This window comes from Saccoglossus kowalevskii, chromosome 6 (assembly GCF_978046115.1).
Source record: "Saccoglossus kowalevskii chromosome 6, keSacKowa6.1, whole genome shotgun sequence".
Taxonomy (NCBI): Eukaryota; Metazoa; Hemichordata; class Enteropneusta; family Harrimaniidae; genus Saccoglossus; species Saccoglossus kowalevskii.
Genome location: NC_140646.1, coordinates 30,266,255 through 30,289,059, shown reverse-complemented (window position 1 = coordinate 30,289,059; position 22,805 = coordinate 30,266,255). Strand labels below are relative to the sequence as shown.

Genomic DNA, 22,805 nt, shown 5'->3' with positions numbered 1-22,805 from the left:
AAAGTCTCAAATAATGTCACTATTTTCCTAGATTTTACAAGCTGTTAAAACTAAATATTTTATTGACGTGTAATATAGCAACTCACGGCCATAATTGGAGATTTGTTATTGTTGCTCGATAGCAGGTCTAGCCTTTCGAAGATTATTTTCCGAACGTCCCTTGCATATTACATCCCTTCATATCATGTATCGTACATTATTTTTCATTTCCACCAATCTAAGAAATAACATAGAAATCGTAGGTCGTAGATGACATGTGGTTTTCAATGTCCCGTCTTCTCGCTTGTCTAACTGCCAGACTATATATATTTGCCAGCTCACGATCGATGAACTATATTTAACTATATTTAACGAGATAGACACTTTTGCAACAAGTTTGCTTGATTATTTTAATGCCATGCCATAATAAACGAGAAAAAACATTTTTAATTTAGAAGATTTGTAGCGTATAATAAACCTCATAATCTGCGGAAAGCATTGATGCGAATAGAAGAAGAAAAAATATAACCAGCAGAGATCCATTCGTCACGTGGTACGTTGTCTCAAATATGTGTACTCTTTAGTTGTTGCAGATATTGCATTTAGCGAACGTATCACAGACTGAAATCAAAATAGTAGGGATTATTTTGGTGGTGTGGATTGGACATTAGTAAAATCATATACAGAGGGGAAAATACAGGTACAGGTTATGTTAAATAAGCTTCCCTTTATGAAAAAAATGAGAGTGCCCTAATCTAACCATCACCTATATAAAATAGAACTGATATAAAATAAAATAAAATAAATACACACACACAATAGCTAAAACTGAGAAATTATGTATGGTTATAAAAACATCGATTTCGAAATTTTTTGACAAACGTTTTTTTTTTTCAAATTTAAACACTAGTCAAACAATCATTTGGTTGTTTGGGAAATCCTGTGTGACATCAGAGTGCCTATTTTATGAGCACACCCGTTGACAAAAATGGTAAATAACACTGGCTTACCCGCTGTCTCGCAAATAAACCCTTTCCTTCTGTAGTCACAGTACTCATCATCCCACCGAAAATCAGCAGCTTTTCTGAAGACAAAACAATCACAAATACGCATTATAATTTTAAATACTCATCATTTTGTCTTCTCACAATCTATCTGCAAATTTGCAGCTTTCCACTTTCATTGTTTTGAGATAATTGTGTTTATTTGTTTTCCCTGTCGAAACCCGAAATGTTGTCAGCAGTCTCTAGCGATGCATCAAACATGATACAGCTGTTTATATTTCTGTCCATTACCACCAAAATGTTAGCATGTCAGCGAATTATATCATGTCTCAATAAGCAGATACCGTATATCCGTACATGGAAGTAGTAAAGAACTGAACTCAGTTTGTGAACTGCATGGAAATGAATGTATATTACCCTCACCTCAATTGTACACAGTCCTGTCCTTCTGCCCTCTTTTTAGTATTATTATTTGGTTCATTGTTCGCCCAGTTCACGTAATCTTGACACAAAAGCTCACCGCCAGCCCACTCATATTCGCCTTCAGCACGGATGTCATTGTAACCAATCCAAAATCCAGTTTGAACGACTTCAGCAGCGTGAGTGGAAAATATGTGGTTTCGTATAAGATCGTCTGTTTCTTTGTTGGGAATTCTAGCCAGAATTCCCCCAACCTTTTCGCGACAAAAGGTTTGAGCCTCGTGCCAAAACAGTTCGTCCGTGAACAAGTGATATTCAACGGTTCTGCCAGGTACGCGGCTACATGCCGTGTCATACAGTGCAATGTCTGAAAATAAAATATATTCGTTGAAATAAGACAGGTATATGAAAATACAATGTGTTCAATTACCGTTTCGATACAGAATATCCAAAAGGGAAGAGTCGCTGGTCAGGCAATTGGTAACGTTCACCGGTCAAGCTCAACAAAATGTTAACTGGTGAAAACACGCAACGAGAGTCCTCTCTAACCCTAACAGAAAAAAATGTTAATTCGCTGACAGAGAGACGTCTCAAATCCTGACAGCTGAAACCCTGTTAGGAAACCTCTTCATCCTCTGACAGAGACAACTCTCAATCCTTGAAAGACAGACATCTCAAATCCTGATTAAAAGACTTCTCAAACCAAGTAAGAGAGATGTCCCAAACTCAGCCAAAGTGAAATTTCAAACGCTGACAGAGAAAACTTCCCAACTCTGCAAAGAGATCTTTAACCCTGACAGAAAGACATTCTAAACCTTGAGAGAAATACTTCGAAAAATGATGACAAATAGACCTTAAATAGACAAATAGATTTGATGGAATAAAACATACTTTTGAATTGAATTTGACAAATGAGCTCGAAAGGGAAGCATTATTCATGGATGAACTCTAACCAAAAAAGTAAAAAGTATTGTGCCCGTCCAATTGTAAATGGAGGATGATGGTAATAGTCAATTTGAAAGTGGAAGAATTCCCCTTCTTTTCGCTTTAAACTGCCATACATGGTGGTAAGATACAATACATACCTTGTGCAAAAATGAATGGCACCAACAACACACAGAGTACTGACGCCAAACAATTCATTCTGATATTACCAATGTTACTGGAATCTGTAAGCAAAAAATAGATAATAAGTAGAGTAAGAAAAACAACTAGAACGAATTAAAAAAAGAACAGTACGTTTCTAGGAATGTTATGTTTTCATATTGTACGTGCCGAACTTACATATAATCAGTTAGTGCAAAAGTGGTGATGTTAGGGAGTGTGTGAGTGTAATTTATAGAGAAATAAACTTGGTAGAACATCTGTCCAGCACACCCAACAAACATCCCAAGTACATATTTGGACAAAATTCGTGTCAACTTGATAATGCTTCTGTATAGTTATAAAAGCACAATGGTTTTTTCGAGGGATTGAAATGAACTTATTTGAGGAGCATCAATTTTCAAATTACACCTGTGTTTTTATTTGTGGAAAACTGAAATGTCTACTACGTTACTTGTTTTGTTCAGCCCACTTAAAATCAAATGGTGATTGTTCAGATGAGTGTGTCAGCAGTAAGAGTGAAATTCGCATTGTATATTAAGTTTCTGACACTGACTTTTGTGCGGGTTTCCACTTGACAAGATTAATCGGCCAACATTATTAAATATACACTTCAAAGTTAGCTCCCCATTTGTGTGATCTGTAGACACCTCTCGTTGACCTCTAAAATATTATAAGTGTTTTGAACTGAATACGGTCCACGATAAGATTTCATCCAAGAGGAATTAAAATCGAATTTGGACATTCTCTGAAATAAAGTGTTTTTGATTGATTACGACAATAAGCAATGAAAACTATGTTCGATTTCATGATTAGACTCAGATTAGATTTAGTGCTTGGATATTTCAGGTTTTGTTGCCAAACCAGTTGATTTTATGATTTTTATGACATACACATGATACTTGATATATTATATGTAAGTATACAATAATCAGTCTTCTGCATTTATTATAAAGTAGGAATACAGCTTTAGCCAATAATTCATTATCAATTCCGGGTCACCAAAACCAACTGTTTTTCAATCATCATAATTAGACCTTCGAAGTGTTATACTTCCTGGTTCGCAATATATGTGTTGGCGATTGTACCCGTCAGATTGTTTATTTGGTAATTATAATATTATTCAACTTGAAGTATCATCATCAATACAGTTTGGCAATAGAGGACACTGATGTTTACTTCTACAAATGTGGTGCACAACTGCGTAGTTCTAGAGGTACATCGGCATTTTTTCGTATTGTCATCCAAATGACCATTTCAACCACCACTACTGCATTTTGTATTCAGGCTGCATTTTAGAAAATAAATATTTCATCATATGATAGACATGTAACTGTTTATGTGTTAATGACCGTGGCTTTATCTTTTGTTTTTTAAACTCGTTTTTTATTTTGAAATGTGAATTTAGTGAATTGGGTTCAATAGTGCATGGGTCAAAAGGTGATATGGTATTGGTATTGGTCACACAAGTGGTCACATAAATGATTTCCGTATTACCAGCTTCTGGTCATATTTAACGAGACAGATCTGTCATCATAATTCGTGATTTGATTGATGAGTTTGCGTCACGGTGACACACGAACAATGGGTACCACCCTCGTGGCAGCTCTTCTGCTTCAGCAGCAATTATGTGTGTACACACGCATTAATTTGTATTCAAACCTAAAGATCGAGTACTGTGGTAAACGGCATTTATATAGAGGTAACATTTGTCTGTGTAGAGATGTGTGCATATGTGTGGAGGTTTGGGGGGAGTTCGTCGCTTTATTCGATGTTGTGTGGCGTGACGTGACAAGATCGACTCAGAGTCAGTGTTAACATAACATGCTGCTTATGCACTCGTATTTCTGTCGTTTCCATTAGTACCGTGATATACAACATTCAGTATATAAAAGTAACGTTTGTCTGTGTAGAGATGTGTGCATATGTGTGGAGTGGGAATCGGGGACCCGCACGTCGTATGACGTGACGTAACGTGACGATATATCTTATCGACTCTAGCATGTTGCTTATATCCTGCCATTTCTTTTATCCCTTACATACATGATGCTCTATCACTGGTACAAATGGTGTTTGTTCTTTGATATGACTAAAATTAATATGGGTAGTATGTCTAACTTACGCGGGGAGTTCAATTACATTTTATTAAATTTTCATCGATTTATTCTGATGCTGTTTACATTTGTGTTCTTTTACGTAAGTGTTCACATAATCAAGTGGCTTCCTGAAGTGTTGTTTTTTGCAGTAGGCCTGAGAACCATTCACAAACACCTGCAGCAAAGACCTGTGTCACGTAAAAGTTCGTGATCCATTCTACCTCGTAGCTAGTCGATTTATACTCACTAATATATTAAAAATCGACGAAAGTAACACCAGTTATAACAAGACAAACACGGACGTTTATCATCAAATAGGGAAGTGTTTAGCATCATTGATGGCGCCTATCATCCCAAATATTTCCGTTCCATGATTAAGCCTCTTAATATGGAATTACTTAAAGGGCGGCTATCACAGGTAGAGACTAAGCGTTAACAACACGCGCAAAGAATTGTTGAGAGGACCGACACACCGATAATATTCACGGACAATATTCGTATTTTAGAAATAATGACGCCAGTGGAGAGATCGGTCACATAAACATCCATACCCGTCGTATTACCTTAGTATTACGGGTATGCTGGAAGTTCATTCGTTTTGGAAAGATGCAACTGAGGATCTAATTTTGATGAAGTTTGCACAAAACCAGACTAAAAATGATTTAATGAAACAGAAGAGAATTTGTTTATACAGTGTAGAATATCAAAGGCAGAGTTAGCCAATTAAACAAGCAACAGCGGTGATTTTTAAAATGTTTTGTTTAAATATAACCACATAAAGATGCCCAAATCTTACCAAAATATTGTTTTAGATACAGTTATATGGACAAAATGATCCTATACAAACCTATCACATGAAATGCGATGCGAAAAAGTAAGGGTCGAGTAATTGTCATTCGTTGATATCGGTCATGTGATATCATGGCCCATGAAACACATAAAATCATCCATGGGAGGCTGTCAGAGAGAGGTTTACCCTCTCAAGATGGCGACACATTTGACATTTTGTCTTGGTGTAATGTATACTTATAATTATGTTATATATTTGTGAGACGCCCCTTACTTGTAGGTCACTGGAGATGACCCCTAACACGTGATGTGAGCTATTCACTGGTATGACGACATTCTAACCAGAATAAACAGAAAGGTTCTGGTAGTCTTGGAAACCACAGTGGCAACAACCAAGGTAATACCAAACCATGTTATCGTTGTCTAGGGAAATATCATTCACAGGAAATGTGTCGTTTCACAGATTCTGAATGTCGCAAGAAAGAACATATTGCCAAAGCATGCAGAAGTAAACAACATGGTAAACAAGCATGGAAACGAAAGGATGATCAACATGCAACAAACTTAGTACAAAGTGACATTAGTTCAGAAACTCTTGACACTAGTTATACGCTTTTCAATGTTGTGGGGTCAGATCAAGAGAAAGTGCGCCCCCTAGAGGTAGATTTTCAGATAAATGAACAGCTTGTAACCATGCAAATTGATACAGGGGCATCTGTATCTCTGATGAGCGTAGAAACATATGTTAATGTTTTAGGTAAAATACCAGCTCTTAGTAAATCTACCTCTGTGGGTACAATTGGGTACAATTAATGTTCATTCTAGGTACAATAGTCAAAGTGCTACTGTTCCAATCCTAGTAGTTGAAGGATGTGGTGCAAATTTATTAGGCCGAAATTGGTTGAAGGTATTCAAGCTAAAATGAGCTGATATTTGTCATATTAAGAGTTCACAGTTTCAAGAAACATTGGTGGACAAGTATGCTAAAGTCTTTCAAGAAGGATTAGGCACTGTTAGGAAAATGTCAGGGAAAATTCATGTAGACCCAAATGCCCAATCAAAATTCTTCAAGCCTCGCCAAGTACCATAAGCAATGAAAGCAAAAGTTAACCTAGAATTGGATCTAATTCCCCGTGATGGAATCCTACGGCCAGTAGAGTTCTCTGACTGGGCCACACCTATTGTCCCTGTTCTGAAAGGTAATGGAAATGTCCGTATTTGTGGGGATTACAAGGTAACAATAAACCAGGTGTCAAAGGTCAACACATATCCAATTCCAAGAATTGAAGATGTATATGCTACATTGAGTGGAGGACAAATACACTCCATGGTCTCTTCCAGTATAACCGCCTCCCATGTGGTGTTTCTTCATCATCGTCGATATGGCAGAAATGTATGGTCAGTCTATTGCAAGGTATACCACATGTCTGTGTATACATTAATGATATTCTGATCACTGGGGAGTCAGAATCTGAACATTCGCAGAATTTAGAGACAGTTCTGTGCAAGTTATCAGAAGCTGGGATTCGAGCAAGAAAAGAGAAATGTATTTTCAATGCAAAAGAAGTAGAATACCTAGGATACAAAATTGATGCTGAAGGGTTACATCCTGTTGAAAGTAAGGATAATGGAAGCACCCATTCCACGTAATGTCACAGAATTACAGTCATATTTGGGTTTTCTCAATTTCTATGGTCGTTTTGTGGGTAATCTGTCTACCGTGTTAGCCCCACTACACCTGTTACTAAACAAGAACACAAAATGGTTCTGGGGTAAAAACAGGATGATGCTTTCAGGAAATCCTAAGAGTTGTTAAATACTTCAAGGTTGTTGGTTCATTATGATCCAAGTAAGGATTTGTTATTGCATGTGATGCATCTCCTTATGGTATTGGAGCCGTACTCTCTCACGTCACAAGTGAAGGCTCAGAGAAACCAATCGCATTCGTTTCGCGTACATTGGCACCAGCAGAAAAAAACTATTCACAGCTCGAAAAGGAGGGACTTGCAGTTGTATTTGGGGTTAAGAAATTTCATAATTATCTCTTTGGTAGGCACTTTAAAATATTGAGTGACCATAAACCCTTACAGTCATTATTTAATGAAGCCAAAGGTGTACCAATTATGACCTCACCACGAATACAACGATGGAGTTTAACATTGTCTGCATATGACTACACATTCGTCTATAGACCCGAAAAACTGATGGGTAATGCAGATGCACTAAGTAGGTTACCACTACCTGAAAGTCCTCTAGAGATTCCTATGCCAACAGATACTGTATTATTAATGGGGTTCTTAGATGTTTCACCAGTGACTGCAAGTGATATAAAGAAGTGGACAGACTGTGATCCAGTCCTATCTTGTGTTCGAAGATTTATTCATCATGGATGGCCAGCGAGTATAAAGGCGAATGAATCAGAATTAAAGCCATATTTTGTCTGCAAAACAGAATTGAGTGTGCAAGATAACGTCATTCTTTGGGGAAGTAGAGTTGTGGCGAATGATTATTGATAAATCGTGTCATTTCAAATTAATTTCATCAATAATGGAACAGTTCACTTGAGGGGTCGCAGTCCGCAAGCGTCAGAAATAAATCACTCCAGTATTTCACATCAATGTCGTTTATTCACTGGTCACTGGTTCGCAAAGGTCACTCCAGTGTCAAGGTTCATTGAACTCGTGGAGAGAATTACAAATTCACGTAAAACTAGAAAAACAAAGAAATACAAAAATACTAAGTAATAATGTAAACAAGTATAAAGTTACTCGAGCAAAGGCATATCCGGTAAACCAGTCCACTATCAATACATGTACATAGACTCATATACTGCCCAATCAACACTTCACTGGCATATCAAAATACAAGGACGTAATCCCATCACACCGACGTTCTACAACTGCCGTTTCATAGTCGATAAACAAGTACACTTCAAGTTCAGTGCAAATATTCAGTACATGTAAATTAGCAATGGCGTCATGTTGTTATGTGCACTCGGCAATGCGTTTTTACTTTCTCGATGATATAACTCTAAATTGTACTCAAAATCACATAAAAAGCATATCAAAATGAACTACAGTAACTTATAATCACAAAGCGTACCTCTATTCCGGGGATCGGTGCTAAATACAACTAAAACTTTGTTGTTTTATCTTCGTCAATCAAATCCGACTAACTTTCTCTTCAAGATGGCATGTCCCGGTCTGTTTGTTCGTTAACTACAGAGGGCGCTATACAAGTAAAATCACTAAACTACATAGAATAGCGTTATCGCTATTAAAACAACGCCGACAGTCGTTACATGGCTCCTCTAAATTGAAGCAATTTACCCAACAAAAATCAAAGACTATATCTACAAATAATACTACTATACTATCGAGGATTGTCTTATACTTCAACATCAGACTCCTTGACGGGGATACCTTGGCTAACTAACAATACAAGTTTATGTATTGGTCGATCATAAATAGACTGTCCAACTGCTAGGCGGACTTTCCTGACATGACCATCTTCTCCGGGAAAAGTTTCGATGATGCGTGCAAGTGGCCATCTGGATCGCGGCAGGCTATCATCCATCATCATCACAACGTCATCCTTCTGTAGATCTGGTTGGGAGGCAACCCATTTTCGTCGTTCTTGGAGAGTCCAGCGGCTCCAGAATTCATTCGCGAGGTACTGCACACGCCTCCAACGATGGCGACAATACACATCAGCTCTCTGGAATTCTCCGGGTGGTGGAAGAACAACATTAGATTTTAATGTCAATATTTGACTAGGGGAGAGTGGTTCTAATGAGCTTGTTGAACTAACATCAGTGTATGTGAGGGGACGACTGTTCACAATGGCTTCTGCCTGAACAAGTAGTGTTCTAAGCAACTCGTCATCAAGCTGCTTACCATGTGTCATCAGTAAGGCAGACAAAGCGTTTCTGGCGGATCTAATCATTCTCTCCCAAACTCCACCCATGTGGCTGGAATGAGGCACGTTCATTTTGAATGTCACCCAATCACAACTGTCCTTTAGAAGCTCATGATGCACTCTCTCATGATTCATCTCTGCCAACGCACATAGTAATTCACCCTTTGCACCAACAAAATTAGTTCCTCTATCCGATCGAAGTTGACGAATCGGTCCACGGCGGCCAATGAAGCGGCGATAGGCGTTCAGGAACGAATCAGTACTTAGTGAGTTAGCAGTCTCAATGTGGATTGCACGCGAGCTCAAACAGGTGAAAAGCACACCATATCGTTTTAGTTCACGGCGTCCTTCCTTCACGTAGAAAGGTCCAAAGTAGTAAATGGAGCTGTGGGTTCTAGTCTGTCTCGTGGTAAATCAGACATCCTCTGCACTTGTGCAGGTCTACGTAATTTACGGCATGGAATGCACTTCCACACGTAGGCCGACACTGTTGCTCTGGAAGCTATTATCCAGTATCCAGAAGCGCGAATTTCGTTAAGCGTCATACCACACCCAGAATGTCCACTTCTTGCATGGTAATGTGAAATTATCAAACTTGTGACATGACCTTTCTTAGGCAATAACACTGGATGGGTTATATCTCTAGGAAGATTCGCTCTTTTGATTCTTCCTCCTACCCTAAGTATTTCACTTTCATCGAGGTATGGGTCCAGTCGGAATAGGTTGCTAGTCTTCTTCAGTGAGAGCTTCTTTCGGCTATCTCCACCAGTCGTGGTACTTGAGAATTCTGTATTATGGAGAATCTGCAACTCTTTAGCAAATGCCTGTTGCTGTGTTAATTTGATAATTTCCTGCTCAGCCCTTCGCATTTCGTCGACATCAACAGGTATGTATGATATCTTTATCACTTCCTTCAATGATTTTAAGTCTTCACAGACTTTCGGCAGCTTCACACTTCGGTTCACTAGTTTCTTCTTAAATCGTAGACATACAGCGATAGCTCGCTTTGCCTTATGCCAGCTCGAAAAATATTCCAGTCTTGTTAATATGGCTGCATGGCTACCCGGTTTGACTTTTGTAACCAACACAGTTACTTTCTTGACTTCTGGGTCGTCAGGTTGAAAATCTACATGGTTGGTTTCTGGGATCAACGTCGCTGCTGTCGATAGGAATGTTGGTCCCTTCCACCACAAAGTACTCTGGTTCAATTCCTTTGCGCTGACACCTCTCGACGCTATGTCTGCAGGATTATCTTTGGTAGCAATGTGTCGCCATTGCTCTGGAGATGTAAAATCCCTAATTAGTTGAACTCGGTTTGCCACAAAGATGTGAAAACGCCTTGCCTCGTTTGTTATGTAGCCTAGTGTCACCATACTGTCAGTCCAATAAGTGTGAGATATATCTTCATATTGTAACTCTTTGGCCAGGAAATTGCTCACTCTTACAGATGTCACTGCAGCCGTCAGTTCTAATCTAGGAATGGTGAATGGCTTCGACGGGGTCACTCTGGCCTTTCCCATAACCAGAGAACAGGAAACTCTGTTGTGTTCATCCATCAGTCTCAAATAACTGCACTGACCTTAACCGGTTTGACTTGCATCACAGAAGTGATGCAGCTCAGCCATCTTCAACTTACCAAAGTCTGTTGGCTTATAGCATCTAGGAATATTAAGCTTTGAGAGAAGAAGAAGTTCTGCCCTCCATCGTTCCCATCTTACTTTGATATCAGCTGGAATTGCATCATCCCAGTCAGCTCCATCTCTGATTAGTTCTTGGAGTATCCGTTTACCTGTAAGTATAAGTGGAGCTACTAATCCGAGAGGATCGAATACAGAACTCACGGTGGATAGAATTCCACGTCTAGTAAATGGTTTATCCTTCAACTCAATGCGAAATTGAAAGGTATCCAATTCTACACACCACTGAACTCCCAAGGTGCGTTCAATAGGCAGCTCATTGCAGTGAAGGTCAATGTTCTGTATACCCTTGGCTCGTTCACTGGGAGAAATACTTTCTATTACCTCCTTACTGTTGGAGATATACTTGTGGAGTCGGAATCCTCCTCTTTTACAAAGTAGTTTACTACTTTCTATCAAATGTATAGCTTCAGATGGAGATGCTACCGATTTCAAACCGTCGTCTACGTAGAAGTCCTTTCTCACAAATTCAGCTGCTGCAGTACCATACTCATCTTCATACAAATCGGCTGATGCCTTCAGGGCAAAGTTAGCACATCCTGGTGATGATGTGGCTCCGAAAAGATGTACAGTCATCCTAAACTCAATTGGCTCTTGGTCTAGTTTTCCGTGTTCCCACCAGAGAAATCTCAGATAGTCGCGGTCTTTAGAATCGACTCCGACTTGGTGAAACATCCCTTCTATATCGCAAGTGAATGCGATTGGCTCCTGTCGGAAACGACACAATACTCCTGTGAGATTGTTTGTCAAATCAGGTCCTTGTAATAGATGATGGTTTAGGACCTCACCATGATATTCTGCACTGCAGTCAAAGACTACTCTTATCTTTCCAGGTTTTTTAGCATGGTATACACCATGGTGGGGAATATACCATATACGACCTTCTACTTGAGAATCTTCATCAGCAGGTATCTTCTCCGCAAATCCCTTGTCTACTATGTCGTTCATGAAGGCTATGTAATCTGCCTTATACTGCGAGTCCTTTATCATCTTACTTTTTAGCCTTGCTAATCGTTTCACAGCCAGTATTTTATTGTTTGGCAGATTGATATTATCATCCTTAAATGGCAAGGGAATTTCAAAATGCCCGTCATCTCGTTGATGGATTCCATCACTAACCTTCGTCAAGAATCGTTTGTCTTCGATTGAGACTTTTTCTTCTGAACTCCTCTCATTAAAGTCAACTTCGAACATCTTTTTTAACTGAACTGGGTTAATCTCCTTTGCTTGTGTTTTGTATGCAAAGTGACATCTTCTTTCATCGGCACTCACAAGTCTGCAGTTGTAGTTATTCATGCTGTCGTCATTCGGGTTGTGCATCATGCCAATAACTCCCCAACCTAGGGCTGCCTGGACAGCATATGGGTCGTTCTCGTTGCCAGGTATGACATCTCTGGGCTTCAAGGCACGCGTACAGTTCAGACCAATTAACAGGCCTATCTCAGCATCGCTCTGGTATGGATACAATTTCTCTGCGACTTTCTTTAAGTGAGGCCATTGTCTGATGGTTTCAGGCTTCGGTATCTGGCTGTGGCTGGCTGGAATCACCTCTCTAGTGTAAACACTTGGTAAATTTATATTTGTAACACCATCCATATCCTTAACAACCAGACCATCGATCTTCTTACTAGTAATTATCTTCTCATCTAGCATCGTTGAAAGCTTTAAATTAACTATAGATCCTCTTGCTAGGATCTTATTCATTGTGGTTTCTGATAAAAAGCAGGAATCTGACTGTGGGTCTAGTAGTGCGTACACCAATGTTTGGTGACCTGGAGATTCTTGGTGATGTAACATGACAGGAACGATAAGTGAGTGAGAGCATGTCTGTTTCTCTGTTTCATTCTGCTCATTAGTATGTTTAACTTGCAAGCTGTGTGATATGGCGCTATCAAGCTTGGGCTCCCTACCAACATTAACATTTGGCTTGAATGCATCATCGTGTAGTACTGTAGGGTGAGCACGCTTACAAGTGTCACATACTTTCTTATATCTACAATCACGGTATCTATGTCCCCATCACAACAGCTTTTCTTTCTGTATATTTCATTTTGAGAAAGTCTTTACATTTCTCTAAGATGTGTTCTCCCTTACATAGAACACAACATCGTTTCACTTTAGCTGTGTCGATGGTTGATGTGGGTTGCTCTTCAACAGCAGCAGTCTTCTTAATCTCATCTGCCTCTGTTGCAAAACTTCTCGCACCTCTATATTTACTACCTTTTCCACGCTTTGAGTCTTCTTTCTTATCATCAGCTTTCAAGTTTGCTGGGCTACATGCGATACGAGCCTCTCTACTTAGGAACTGACACAACTCAGCAAATGGCGGGTAACGATCATATGAATCACCATGTGTCATGTGAGACTCATCATTCAGCACACTATCTACCTTTCTCATCCATCGGTCAGAAATACTCTTTGGGATTTTCCTTAGAACTTTCTTCTGTTCATCAGGATCATTCAATACCCTCAGATATCCAATGGTCGTCATGGCTGTTTCACAATGAAGTAGAAAGTCTGTGAATTTTCTCAATTCCTTGCCATCGCTGGATTTTATCTGTGGCCAGTCATTGATTTGTTTCTTGTATGTGTCGGCGACAATCAATTTATCTCCATAGCGCTCAGCTAGTAATTTCTTTGCTTTGATATAAGCTTTTTCGCTACTTAACGTCAGTAGACCTTTAATAACGTCTTTGGCTTCACCAGTAGTATATTTGCCAAGGTAATATAATCTGTCAGCAGATAATGGCTTCCTCTGTTCAACAAGCGTTTGAAAAGAAGTAATCCAGGCAGGATAGTCGTACACATTACCGCTGAAAACATCCGGCTCCTTTCTTGGGAGCTCTTCCTGTCGACTAGATAATATATCAGCCAATCGGTTTAGCGCACCTGCAGAATCAGTTTGACGTGGAGATGTCTGTGATTCATCAATATGGTTATTGCTATCTTCTAACGGTTGATGCAAAATGTGCTCATAGTTTGGCAATGTCACTGAAGGTGGTCTATTGTCTGGAACATGTATATCCTGTGGAAAATTTCCTTCGGACCTTGTTCTGGTATTGACAACATCTTGACTTGAAGCAAACTGTGACTCGTCTGTATATTTACTGCCTATATGGAATGGTTGCAGCTGCCTAGTACTCGGTAATGGTGTGGGGTTAAGAGATGATATTCCAGTAGTATCTGGTGAAAAACGTATACGTCTCCCTTCTGTTGGTCTTGTGTCACAGTCACCTGTATTAGCATAACGAGTTTCATCAGCATGATAGGAAGGTTCCTTTAATAGACCATGGTATGTCGTTTTTGTCCCACTCTGACTTCCATCTTGCTCATACTGATCTAGGACCTTTGACTTATTTTCACTAACGGCAATTACTTCTTTGAGATCGATTTCTTCTTTCATATTTCTAATCTCGAACTCAAGATCATCTTGCATTTCCTTAATCTCTAACAAGGATTGTTCTCTAATCAATTCTAGACGTCGTTTTTCCTTATCAATTTGCCGTCTTCTCTGAAGAGCGGCACTTTCTAGGCGCATTCGCTCCTGGTGGGCGGCTGTACGAGCAGCGTACTCAGCTCTTTTCTGGTCTTCTTGGAGTCGTAGCATACTAATATTTGTATGGGTGGAACATGAACTAGCCTTAGAGCTCTTTGATTTTCTGGAAGCTCTGCTTGTTTGAGAAACACTGTCGTATTGGTCAACGTCAGCATGACGATCTTTCTTATCTTGTTCCTTGGCAAAGAAAGACTGCACGGCAGACTTAAATGATTCAATGTATTCTCGTCTTTGTAAAAATATTGATTCATGTTTACTAAATTCGTCTTCGTATAGGAGAGCACGATACTCATGTTCGCACTGCAGAAATCTTTCACATAGAAATAAACATTCCTTATAACCTTCATGTATGGCCTTGGAATCACCATTATTTGCTATTAAATCATATGTGTTCTGCATAATTCCGTGGAGTTGTCTATATGCATGCTCATACCTTTTCTTATTCTCTTCATATTCATTCTCCAGGGCTTTATCTGTTAACTTGATAGGTCTTCCATAGCTACTAGTATACCCAGGGTCCCTTATATGTGATGCCATGGTCTTTATTTCCACATTTGTTTTCTCCAGTTAGAGTTGTACTCACCGGTAGAGTTTTACTGTGGCGAATGATTATTGATAAATCGTGTCATTTCAAATTAATTTCATCAATAATGGAACAGTTCACTTGAGGGGTCGCAGTCCGCAAGCGTCAGAAATAAATCACTCCAGTATTTCACATCAATGTCGTTTATTCACTGGTCACTGGTTCGCAAAGGTCACTCCAGTGTCAAGGTTCATTGAACTCGTGGAGAGAATTACAAATTCACGTAAAACTAGAAAAACAAAGAAATACAAAAATACTAAGTAATAATGTAAACAAGTATAAAGTTACTCGAGCAAAGGCATATCCGGTAAACCAGTCCACTATCAATACATGTACATAGACTCATATACTGCCCAATCAACACTTCACTGGCATATCAAAATACAAGGACGTAATCCCATCACACCGACGTTCAACAACTGCCGTTTCATAGTCGATAAACAAGTACACTTCAAGTTCAGTGCAAATATTCAGTACATGTAAATTAGCAATGGCGTCATGTTGTTATGTGCACTCGGCAATGCGTTTTTACTTTCTCGATGATATAACTCTAAATTGTACTCAAAATCACATAAAAAGCATATCAAAATGAACTACAGTAACTTATAATCACAAAGCGTACCTCTATTCCGGGGATCGGTGCTAAATACAACTAAAACTTTGTTGTTTTATCTTCGTCAATCAAATCCGACTAACTTTCTCTTCAAGATGGCATGTCCCGGTCTGTTTGTTCGTTAACTACAGAGGGCGCTATACAAGTAAAATCACTAAACTACATAGAATAGCGTTATCGCTATTAAAACAACGCCGACAGTCGTTACAAGAGTGATTGTTGCCAGCACAGGGCTAATAACGATTATAGGATTTAACAGCTACCCGCTGTGAAACATCCGGGTGACGTCACACCGTAAACAAACGCGCCACCACTACACTTTTGTTAGAGGGTCTATGGCTAGGCCTATGGCCTGTGAACTCATATGATGTGTGTGCATGGTGCGACTAGTAACAATTACCTAACCGACTGGTCCTTCATGGCCACAGTTGTCGCGATGCCAATAAAATAGCATCTAAAACCAATTAAGGCCGATATGTGTAAATACGATATGTGTAAGTACATTAATAGTCTAGTCTATGCAACCATAGACCCGTCTATGATGCAACCAGCAATAATGACATGCAAGAATGGCATTGGCAAAATGATGACCTCGGATGTAGCCATGTCTAGGGGCATGGATATGATTTATAGTCTTTGCCCATTAATGTAATGTTATAGTGTCTATGAAGTATGGGATCATGATTAATCTTCATGATCATTTGTGACCACACCATTGATTATTCGGCATAGGCTACCACACACTGTATAATATTGAGTAGAAAGTCATGCAAGAAATTGCATTTGATTCACCACATTGGCATGGCTGGCTGTATTCATTCTTACTTTTTCATGATCATTGTTTGGCTCACTACAAGTTTCTTGTGATTTAGGCGGATTTTTGTCACATGCAAGAAACAGCAAGAGCTGCAATGTGTACATCAGGGGGCTTTTATCATGCTTGTGGTGTTGCTATTGTAGGTAAATGGCCACAGCAGGAATGTACATAACTGTCATTTATTAGGCAGAAACTGATAGGGGCCAATTCCTTGTGCTCACTACATACACATGTACATCAGTGAAGGTTTTTCTGTCGCCAGCTGCCATTTTTGAAATGGTGCCACCGATCAACAGTTCATGCCACTCGCCTCAACCTTAAACAATGACATGTGTTGTCATTTGTTATTAATTTTATTTTTATGGAAATGAGTTACCTTTTTCTAAAATAAACAAAATTTGATAGTAATATCATCATGTAAAAAAAATTGTTTAAAATGATTGTATTTGATATAGACTGAACATGTTGGGGAAAATAAATCTAAAATAATAAAATCCCTGCCTAACTACCCAATATGTTTTACTCTAATACTGGAAACACCAAATTCGTTTTTCATTGGCCTCATAATGGTTTGAGATCTTTTTAACATGATCCACATAAATAATGAGGGATGAACTGGGATTCTGTACAAACAGGTCCATGCATTTACATTCTATGTTTCTGGTTTGATGTTGACTCATTCACAGCCCTGTCATTGGTGGTACAAGGATTGAACTCCTTATAGCATGTGTGTGGGCTGTCTTATGCAAACTAACAATGCTGTTTTTGCACATGGTCAATTCACTCCGGTTATATGTCAGATGACACATTACCATCGCCATGCGATAAATTCATTACTTTTACCGGTTCTATCAGTCTGATGGAATTGATATCATCATTGATAACTCTATGAAGTACAATTACATTCCATATAGTCTCTTTGCACCTACTTTATTTCTTATTCACTCTGAATGGACAGTTGGATGAACATACAATAGCCTAAAAGTTAGGGGGTATATTTGTACAACACCCTGTAACTTTGCATGATATGAGTCTATAATACTGTCTTGTAAACTGTTAACTACTGGTTTTGTACAGTTTATTGTTGCTGCACATATACTTATTGAAAACAACAAGATATAGTATTTTCGGCAATATGACTACTACCAAATTGGTCGGTGGTGATACCTATCATTTTGGTCTTCCGTCAACACTTATCTGCTCTTGCACCATGAGTCGTTCCATGCACATCATACCAGATTTAATCATGACACTCCGTTTACAACACCAATTTACCTCATTATAATGTAAATATGCATAACCTGTGTTTTCATTGAGAGGATGCTTGAATGCACGATAGTGCTTTCAGCATCCTCTCACTAGTTATTTACAATGTGCCTCAAGATTTAATTTATGGAAAGTCCAATCATTTCCAAAGCATTTCAATAATGTTCTTCCTATTGAACATTCCTCTACTCAACACCTTACTCAAATCATTCATTACAATATATAATCCTTACCACTTGTTTTTTTAATTTCTTCCAGGCGAGATAATTCAACCATCACCTGTATCTCCTATTGATTCAACTTTTTACTTTATTCTTACTCGAATTTTTTTGTAAACTTGTTGTATATTGATGGTTAAGATAAAAAATAAAAACTTTATTTTTTCCTTGTTCATTACAGACGTTTATTCTATTCACACTATTTTTACATGGTTGTCTTCCAACTAGTCATGCTGAGTGATGTCTAATAGCAGCTGGCCAAATTACAATCGAGTGGTGGGTGGGTCACAGTCAAGTACAAATAAGCCATTCACTGCCAAAGAACAAATATAATCATTCTTTCCGATCAAGTACTTTAACCTCCCCCTCTTGATTCAAATGACATAACCAAAAGACTTAAGACATCACCTACTTCCTATAACACACAACACCATATTCACATAATTGTTCATACATGTATACATTGTCACAGCAAAATCAATTACATAAATTTACCAATGGCTCCAGCAAATTATCTGTCCATATTAACTATAGCCTCTTTTGTAATCCCTCTAATACTTATATTTTGTGTTTCAATTACATAATGTTAGTCCAAAAATGTCAGCTTCTATTATTTGAACACAATCCTATTATCAAGGTCACGTTTGTATTGCGCTGGTCCCGCTAATTCTGGATATGGGGAATGAACACAGTGTACGTTAATGTTGTTTATGATACGGATGTTTTGTGCTGACGCTAGAAACCAATCGAAGTTCAAACAATCTTAAATGTTGCTCGTAAATGCAAAAATAAATGTTTTAAAACATGTGATATCAGCCAAAACAAATATTCTTATAAAGTTTCAAACATAGTTTCAAATCAGAGAATCGTTGGTGTTACTAATACATGGTTGACTTGGGAGAGCGCAAACAGCGAAATTCTATATGATAGCTATCACATTGAAAGGAACGACAACATTGACGCCAGAGTTGACGGGGTTCTATTAGCTGTTGGCAGTACACCCTAGGCGTCGAATTGATCTGGAAAGTGCTAATATATACCATAGGAGAAAATTGCTATCATTATCTGGCATAAACCACTTGTTCATTTGAACAATTTTGCTACCAAAATTAGAAACATTTATTTACCGCTTTATGAACCTTGAAGTGGTCATTGATTCTGACCAATATAAAATTAAGTTCAATCAGCACGTGACATTTACTGCAAACATGTAATATATTCAGATATGCATGTGACTAATACTTCGGAAATGTAAATGGACTTGGGTGAAAAAGATGCGTAATATATCTTTTAGTTTAAAAATATTATAATAAATTCTTTCTGGATTGATGAAGAAGTAATAAGATTGTCAACTAAGAAAAAAATTATATGATAAAAATTCAGTAAAAGACTGGGCAAAATAAAAAAAATATATAAATAAATAAAATACATTCGAAATACTATAACTACAATGATAATATGGTGGAGCATCGTTTAATGGACATTTATTCAACCAACATCTTCATTCAGTATTTGCTACAACTGTTCTGTTATGAGTGTGGAGAATGATTTCCATCATTTAGCGCCCTCTATTGACACGTTTTCAACAAGTCACAACAATGCGCTGCCTTTCCAGCTTTGTGAGAAAAGCCAGTGTTTAAATATGGTGACAACAATTTTGTTATAAGTTACATTCCAATCTCACTTTTGGAGAAACGTGTCCTAAATATCATTTATGGTAAAATTAAGCCACAGATTCAATCCATGTAATATGCCTTTCTGTGTGGACAATCCACCATGGTGTCCAAACTAATTAACGTATTTTAATGAAATAAATAAAACAAAAAAATACGTGGGATACTCACATATGTATACATGTTGAAAGGGCTTTTTTTTGTGGTTCATCCGCAGAACGTTTGGTGATATTATTGATAAATCGACAAATAAACTTTTATTATATTTTATTCTTGTAAGGTCGTCCCTGGAAAGTGACAGTGCGGCTTTGTCCCTGGAAACAAACAGAATTTAGAACTGTATGAATCAGTTCAGAGTCGTACCACGAAATATATAGATAACGACTATGAAGTGACTGGAAAAATGTGACTGGGGTTATAGTTTTGTGTAAATGTTTTAACAAATTGACCGATCTCAATATACATAAATTATTCACTTTGTTTTAATAAAACATCTCATAGCAAAGGCTACAATTTAGATCCAGTGTTGATAGACCCTTAACTTCAAAAAAAGTGGTTGGTACTAATACCAATTTTCAAGTTACTTTTAGCCTGATATTAGTAAATAGATGTTCCCACTGCCACATTTTAGTAGTTATAGTTTCCTATTTATATTTAGTCGTTTTTTTCGTTAAAAATGTTATACGTTTTGTTGCTTATTTTGTTCATCACGTCGTAGTCGTGAACCTTATTTTTTTTACATTTTATATTTGAATGCGTCACAGAGTATAAATACAAACATAAACAACAACATTTTAAATGAGGCCTGGTGATTTTAAAAATACATACCTTGCTGGGTCTTTGTGTTTGCCATTTAGGTAATTATACAAATTCCCTATTTAAGAAAATTATCAATTTATTTTACCAAAACTAAACGATCAGTCATATAAGCAGGATACAACTTTTTTGCACAGATGACACTTTAAATATGTTCCATCGGAAAAATATGATTTGTTTTGAAATAATCTCCTATGTGAACCATTCACAGTAAAATAACACCATTTTATTATGTGTGCGGTATATTTGTTTTGACGTAACGATTATAATTAAAAAAACGTATTATTCATGCGAAAACAATCGAGGCATACTTCTAGCTAGCTAGAGATTGACTACAGTGAATGTAATGATCTTTCTTCACAGAGCACACACTGCTAGGCATTATAATGGTCATACATATCAACGTATTATATACGCAAGACTACACATTTAAGGTAGAGATGCAGGTTCGTGGGAGAAATTTTTTTTTTTGCTTTTTATTATCCAATTAGTCTTTGCTATAGACTGTTAAAATTTTGTAGAATTGTGAATAGTGGAAAATACTCAAAAAGCGATTTTAAAATATAGATAACAGGTGCAATCATTCTCTCTTTTGAATGCTTAGCAAGATTTAGCAAGGCCGTACATAAATAATCAAAAAGAAACATGGTGAAAAAAAGAAATGACGGGATCTCCATATTATGCACTATATTTAACTTTTAACAAAACGATAATACATTTAAATTTGGAACTGTTACAGCCATTTTAATTATGAGCATTAGCAAACTTTTTACTGAGTGAATTGTTATGCAAATTAGCAATTATCTCAGCTTCTTTTTTGTGCACATCCCAGAACTTTAAAAAAAAATAGCTCCTAGACGCTTTGACCTTTTATTTTGAAATTTTCACAAATGATTGACAATGTGTTTATTTTCAAAACGCCGTCGAGGCATTGTTGAACAGTCTTACAACAATCGTACAGACAACTAGCCTGGGCACATTTTTGTGCATATTTCAAACTACAGTGTCCATGAAAAAAAAAATACTAACAAAATTATAAAATGCATACAATAAGCTTTCCGAAAATATATAGTTTTGTGGACAAGGGAGGTCATCTTGGTTTCCTAATTAACTAATTAAAATACCTGTCAGGTAAACTGCATCTCTACCTTAATTTATATTAACCGTGTTTCACCGAGTCAATATAGGTCAACGAAAATAAAGTATAATAATAACAAATTAATCACAGGTTTTCTCCTATATTATACGCAAGTCCAAGAATCTTATGATTGTTTATTTTCTGAAAACCTTGTTCGCACCTAGATTCTCGGCCAGGCAGTGAATCGTCTAATCTAGTAAATGATTGCTCGGAACAGTAACCATGGTATCATAGTGATATATAAATTGAATAATACAGAACTAGCTTGTTTCCTATAATTCAGATAATGTAGTTCTGTGTCAGTAAATGCACATAGAACGTGTATAAGTGTGACCGATGCTGTCCACTCCATCCTGACGGGAACCCATCCTTAATCTTATCTACTACATTATTCGTCATCATATGTTATTTGAATACATGTACGTGGAACGTGTTACCATGACTACATCTAACGTATATCTGTAAAAACAACACAAGAAGCATTTGGGTAACAAAAATTTACATTTCTGGCCCAAATTATGGAACAACCCATCAACGGGTGTTTTATTATTACTCTCTGTAATTGTGTTATATGTGCACTTGTTTAGAGCCTCAAAGTAGATTGATTTTAACCTCATTGATTTTCCATAGTTAAATAAAGTCTATGAAAAAGTAGCAGAGAGAACTAATAAATGTTGAAAGCATTTAAATGTTGCCTACTTGTCCATTGTAAGGCCACGAGATTTGGGTTTGCTCCTCAAATAGTGTTCCCATTTGTTCCCGTAATTGCGTCCACTGTTTCAGATATCATAAATATGGGATATTGTCAATATTGTAATAATAACAAATAGTTTGTTCATTTCAGGTAAATTAAGTAAAGGTGTGAAAGACGTGTTTGTATTCGGAAGTTATGATTAACCTCATGCCATTTGTCGAGTATAGAAATACACCTCTCCATACATTGAGGTCCACGATATTCTAGATCTCAAAAGATGTCACCAATCTGTGGGATGGTGTTCTCACATACGGAAATTATATGCATAAATAGTAGCAAAGTATTTAGGGGGTAGGAACTGTATTGCAGGGTGTTACCCTATGTGTGTTTCTCTATGTGAAGCCTATGGGTCGACGCCTGGTGA

The 22,805-nt window shown here is 37.6% G+C and overlaps 4 protein-coding genes across 4 annotated transcripts; all 4 read right to left on the bottom strand.

Annotated features, from left to right (window-relative positions):
- Positions 1-459: 459 nt before the first annotated feature.
- LOC144356828 (echinoidin-like) lies at positions 460-5,804 on the bottom strand. The gene is made up of 5 exons (XM_085500661.1): positions 5,735-5,804; positions 2,489-2,572; positions 1,407-1,770; positions 990-1,063; positions 460-600 (listed from the first exon to the last, which is right to left on the bottom strand). Exons 1-5 carry the CDS (start codon positions 5,802-5,804, stop codon positions 560-562), a joined length of 633 nt encoding a protein of 210 aa, XP_085356787.1. The 3' UTR covers positions 460-559.
- A 2,195-nt stretch (positions 5,805-7,999) lies between these two features.
- LOC144360403 (uncharacterized) lies at positions 8,000-9,445 on the bottom strand. Its single transcript, XM_085500660.1, has 2 exons — positions 8,495-9,445; positions 8,000-8,101 (listed from the first exon to the last, which is right to left on the bottom strand). Exon 1 carries the CDS (start codon positions 9,443-9,445, stop codon positions 8,780-8,782), a length of 666 nt encoding a protein of 221 aa, XP_085356786.1. The 3' UTR covers positions 8,000-8,101; positions 8,495-8,779.
- A 218-nt stretch (positions 9,446-9,663) lies between these two features.
- On the bottom strand, positions 9,664-10,866 carry LOC102807334 (uncharacterized). Its single transcript, XM_006822265.2, has one exon. The coding sequence runs from the start codon at positions 10,864-10,866 to the stop codon at positions 9,664-9,666; it is 1,203 nt and encodes a 400-aa protein (XP_006822328.2).
- Positions 10,867-10,890: 24 nt separating this feature from the next.
- LOC102807461 (uncharacterized) lies at positions 10,891-12,804 on the bottom strand. Its single transcript, XM_006822266.2, has one exon. The coding sequence runs from the start codon at positions 12,802-12,804 to the stop codon at positions 10,891-10,893; it is 1,914 nt and encodes a 637-aa protein (XP_006822329.2).
- Between the last annotated feature and the right edge of the window lie 10,001 nt (positions 12,805-22,805).

What these genes read in the sequence shown, in the direction of transcription:
- LOC144356828 (XM_085500661.1), bottom strand. Translation starts at nt 5,804, where the DNA reads ATGGTTTGGTATTACCTTGGTTGTTGCCACTGTGGTTTCCAAGACTAC. An exon ending in GCCATTCATTTTTGCACAAG is followed by an intron (nt 1,771 to 2,488) that starts GTATGTATTGTA and finishes TTTTATTTTCAG; the next exon opens with ACATTGCACTGTATGACACG. An exon ending in CAGGACTGTGTACAATTGAG is followed by an intron (nt 1,064 to 1,406) that starts GTGAGGGTAATA and finishes TTTTGTCTTCAG; the next exon opens with AAAAGCTGCTGATTTTCGGT.
- LOC102807461 (XM_006822266.2), bottom strand. Translation starts at nt 12,804, where the DNA reads ATGTTACATCACCAAGAATCTCCAGGTCACCAAACATTGGTGTACGCA.
- LOC102807334 (XM_006822265.2), bottom strand. Translation starts at nt 10,866, where the DNA reads ATGGATGAACACAACAGAGTTTCCTGTTCTCTGGTTATGGGAAAGGCC.
- LOC144360403 (XM_085500660.1), bottom strand. Translation starts at nt 9,445, where the DNA reads ATGAATCATGAGAGAGTGCATCATGAGCTTCTAAAGGACAGTTGTGAT.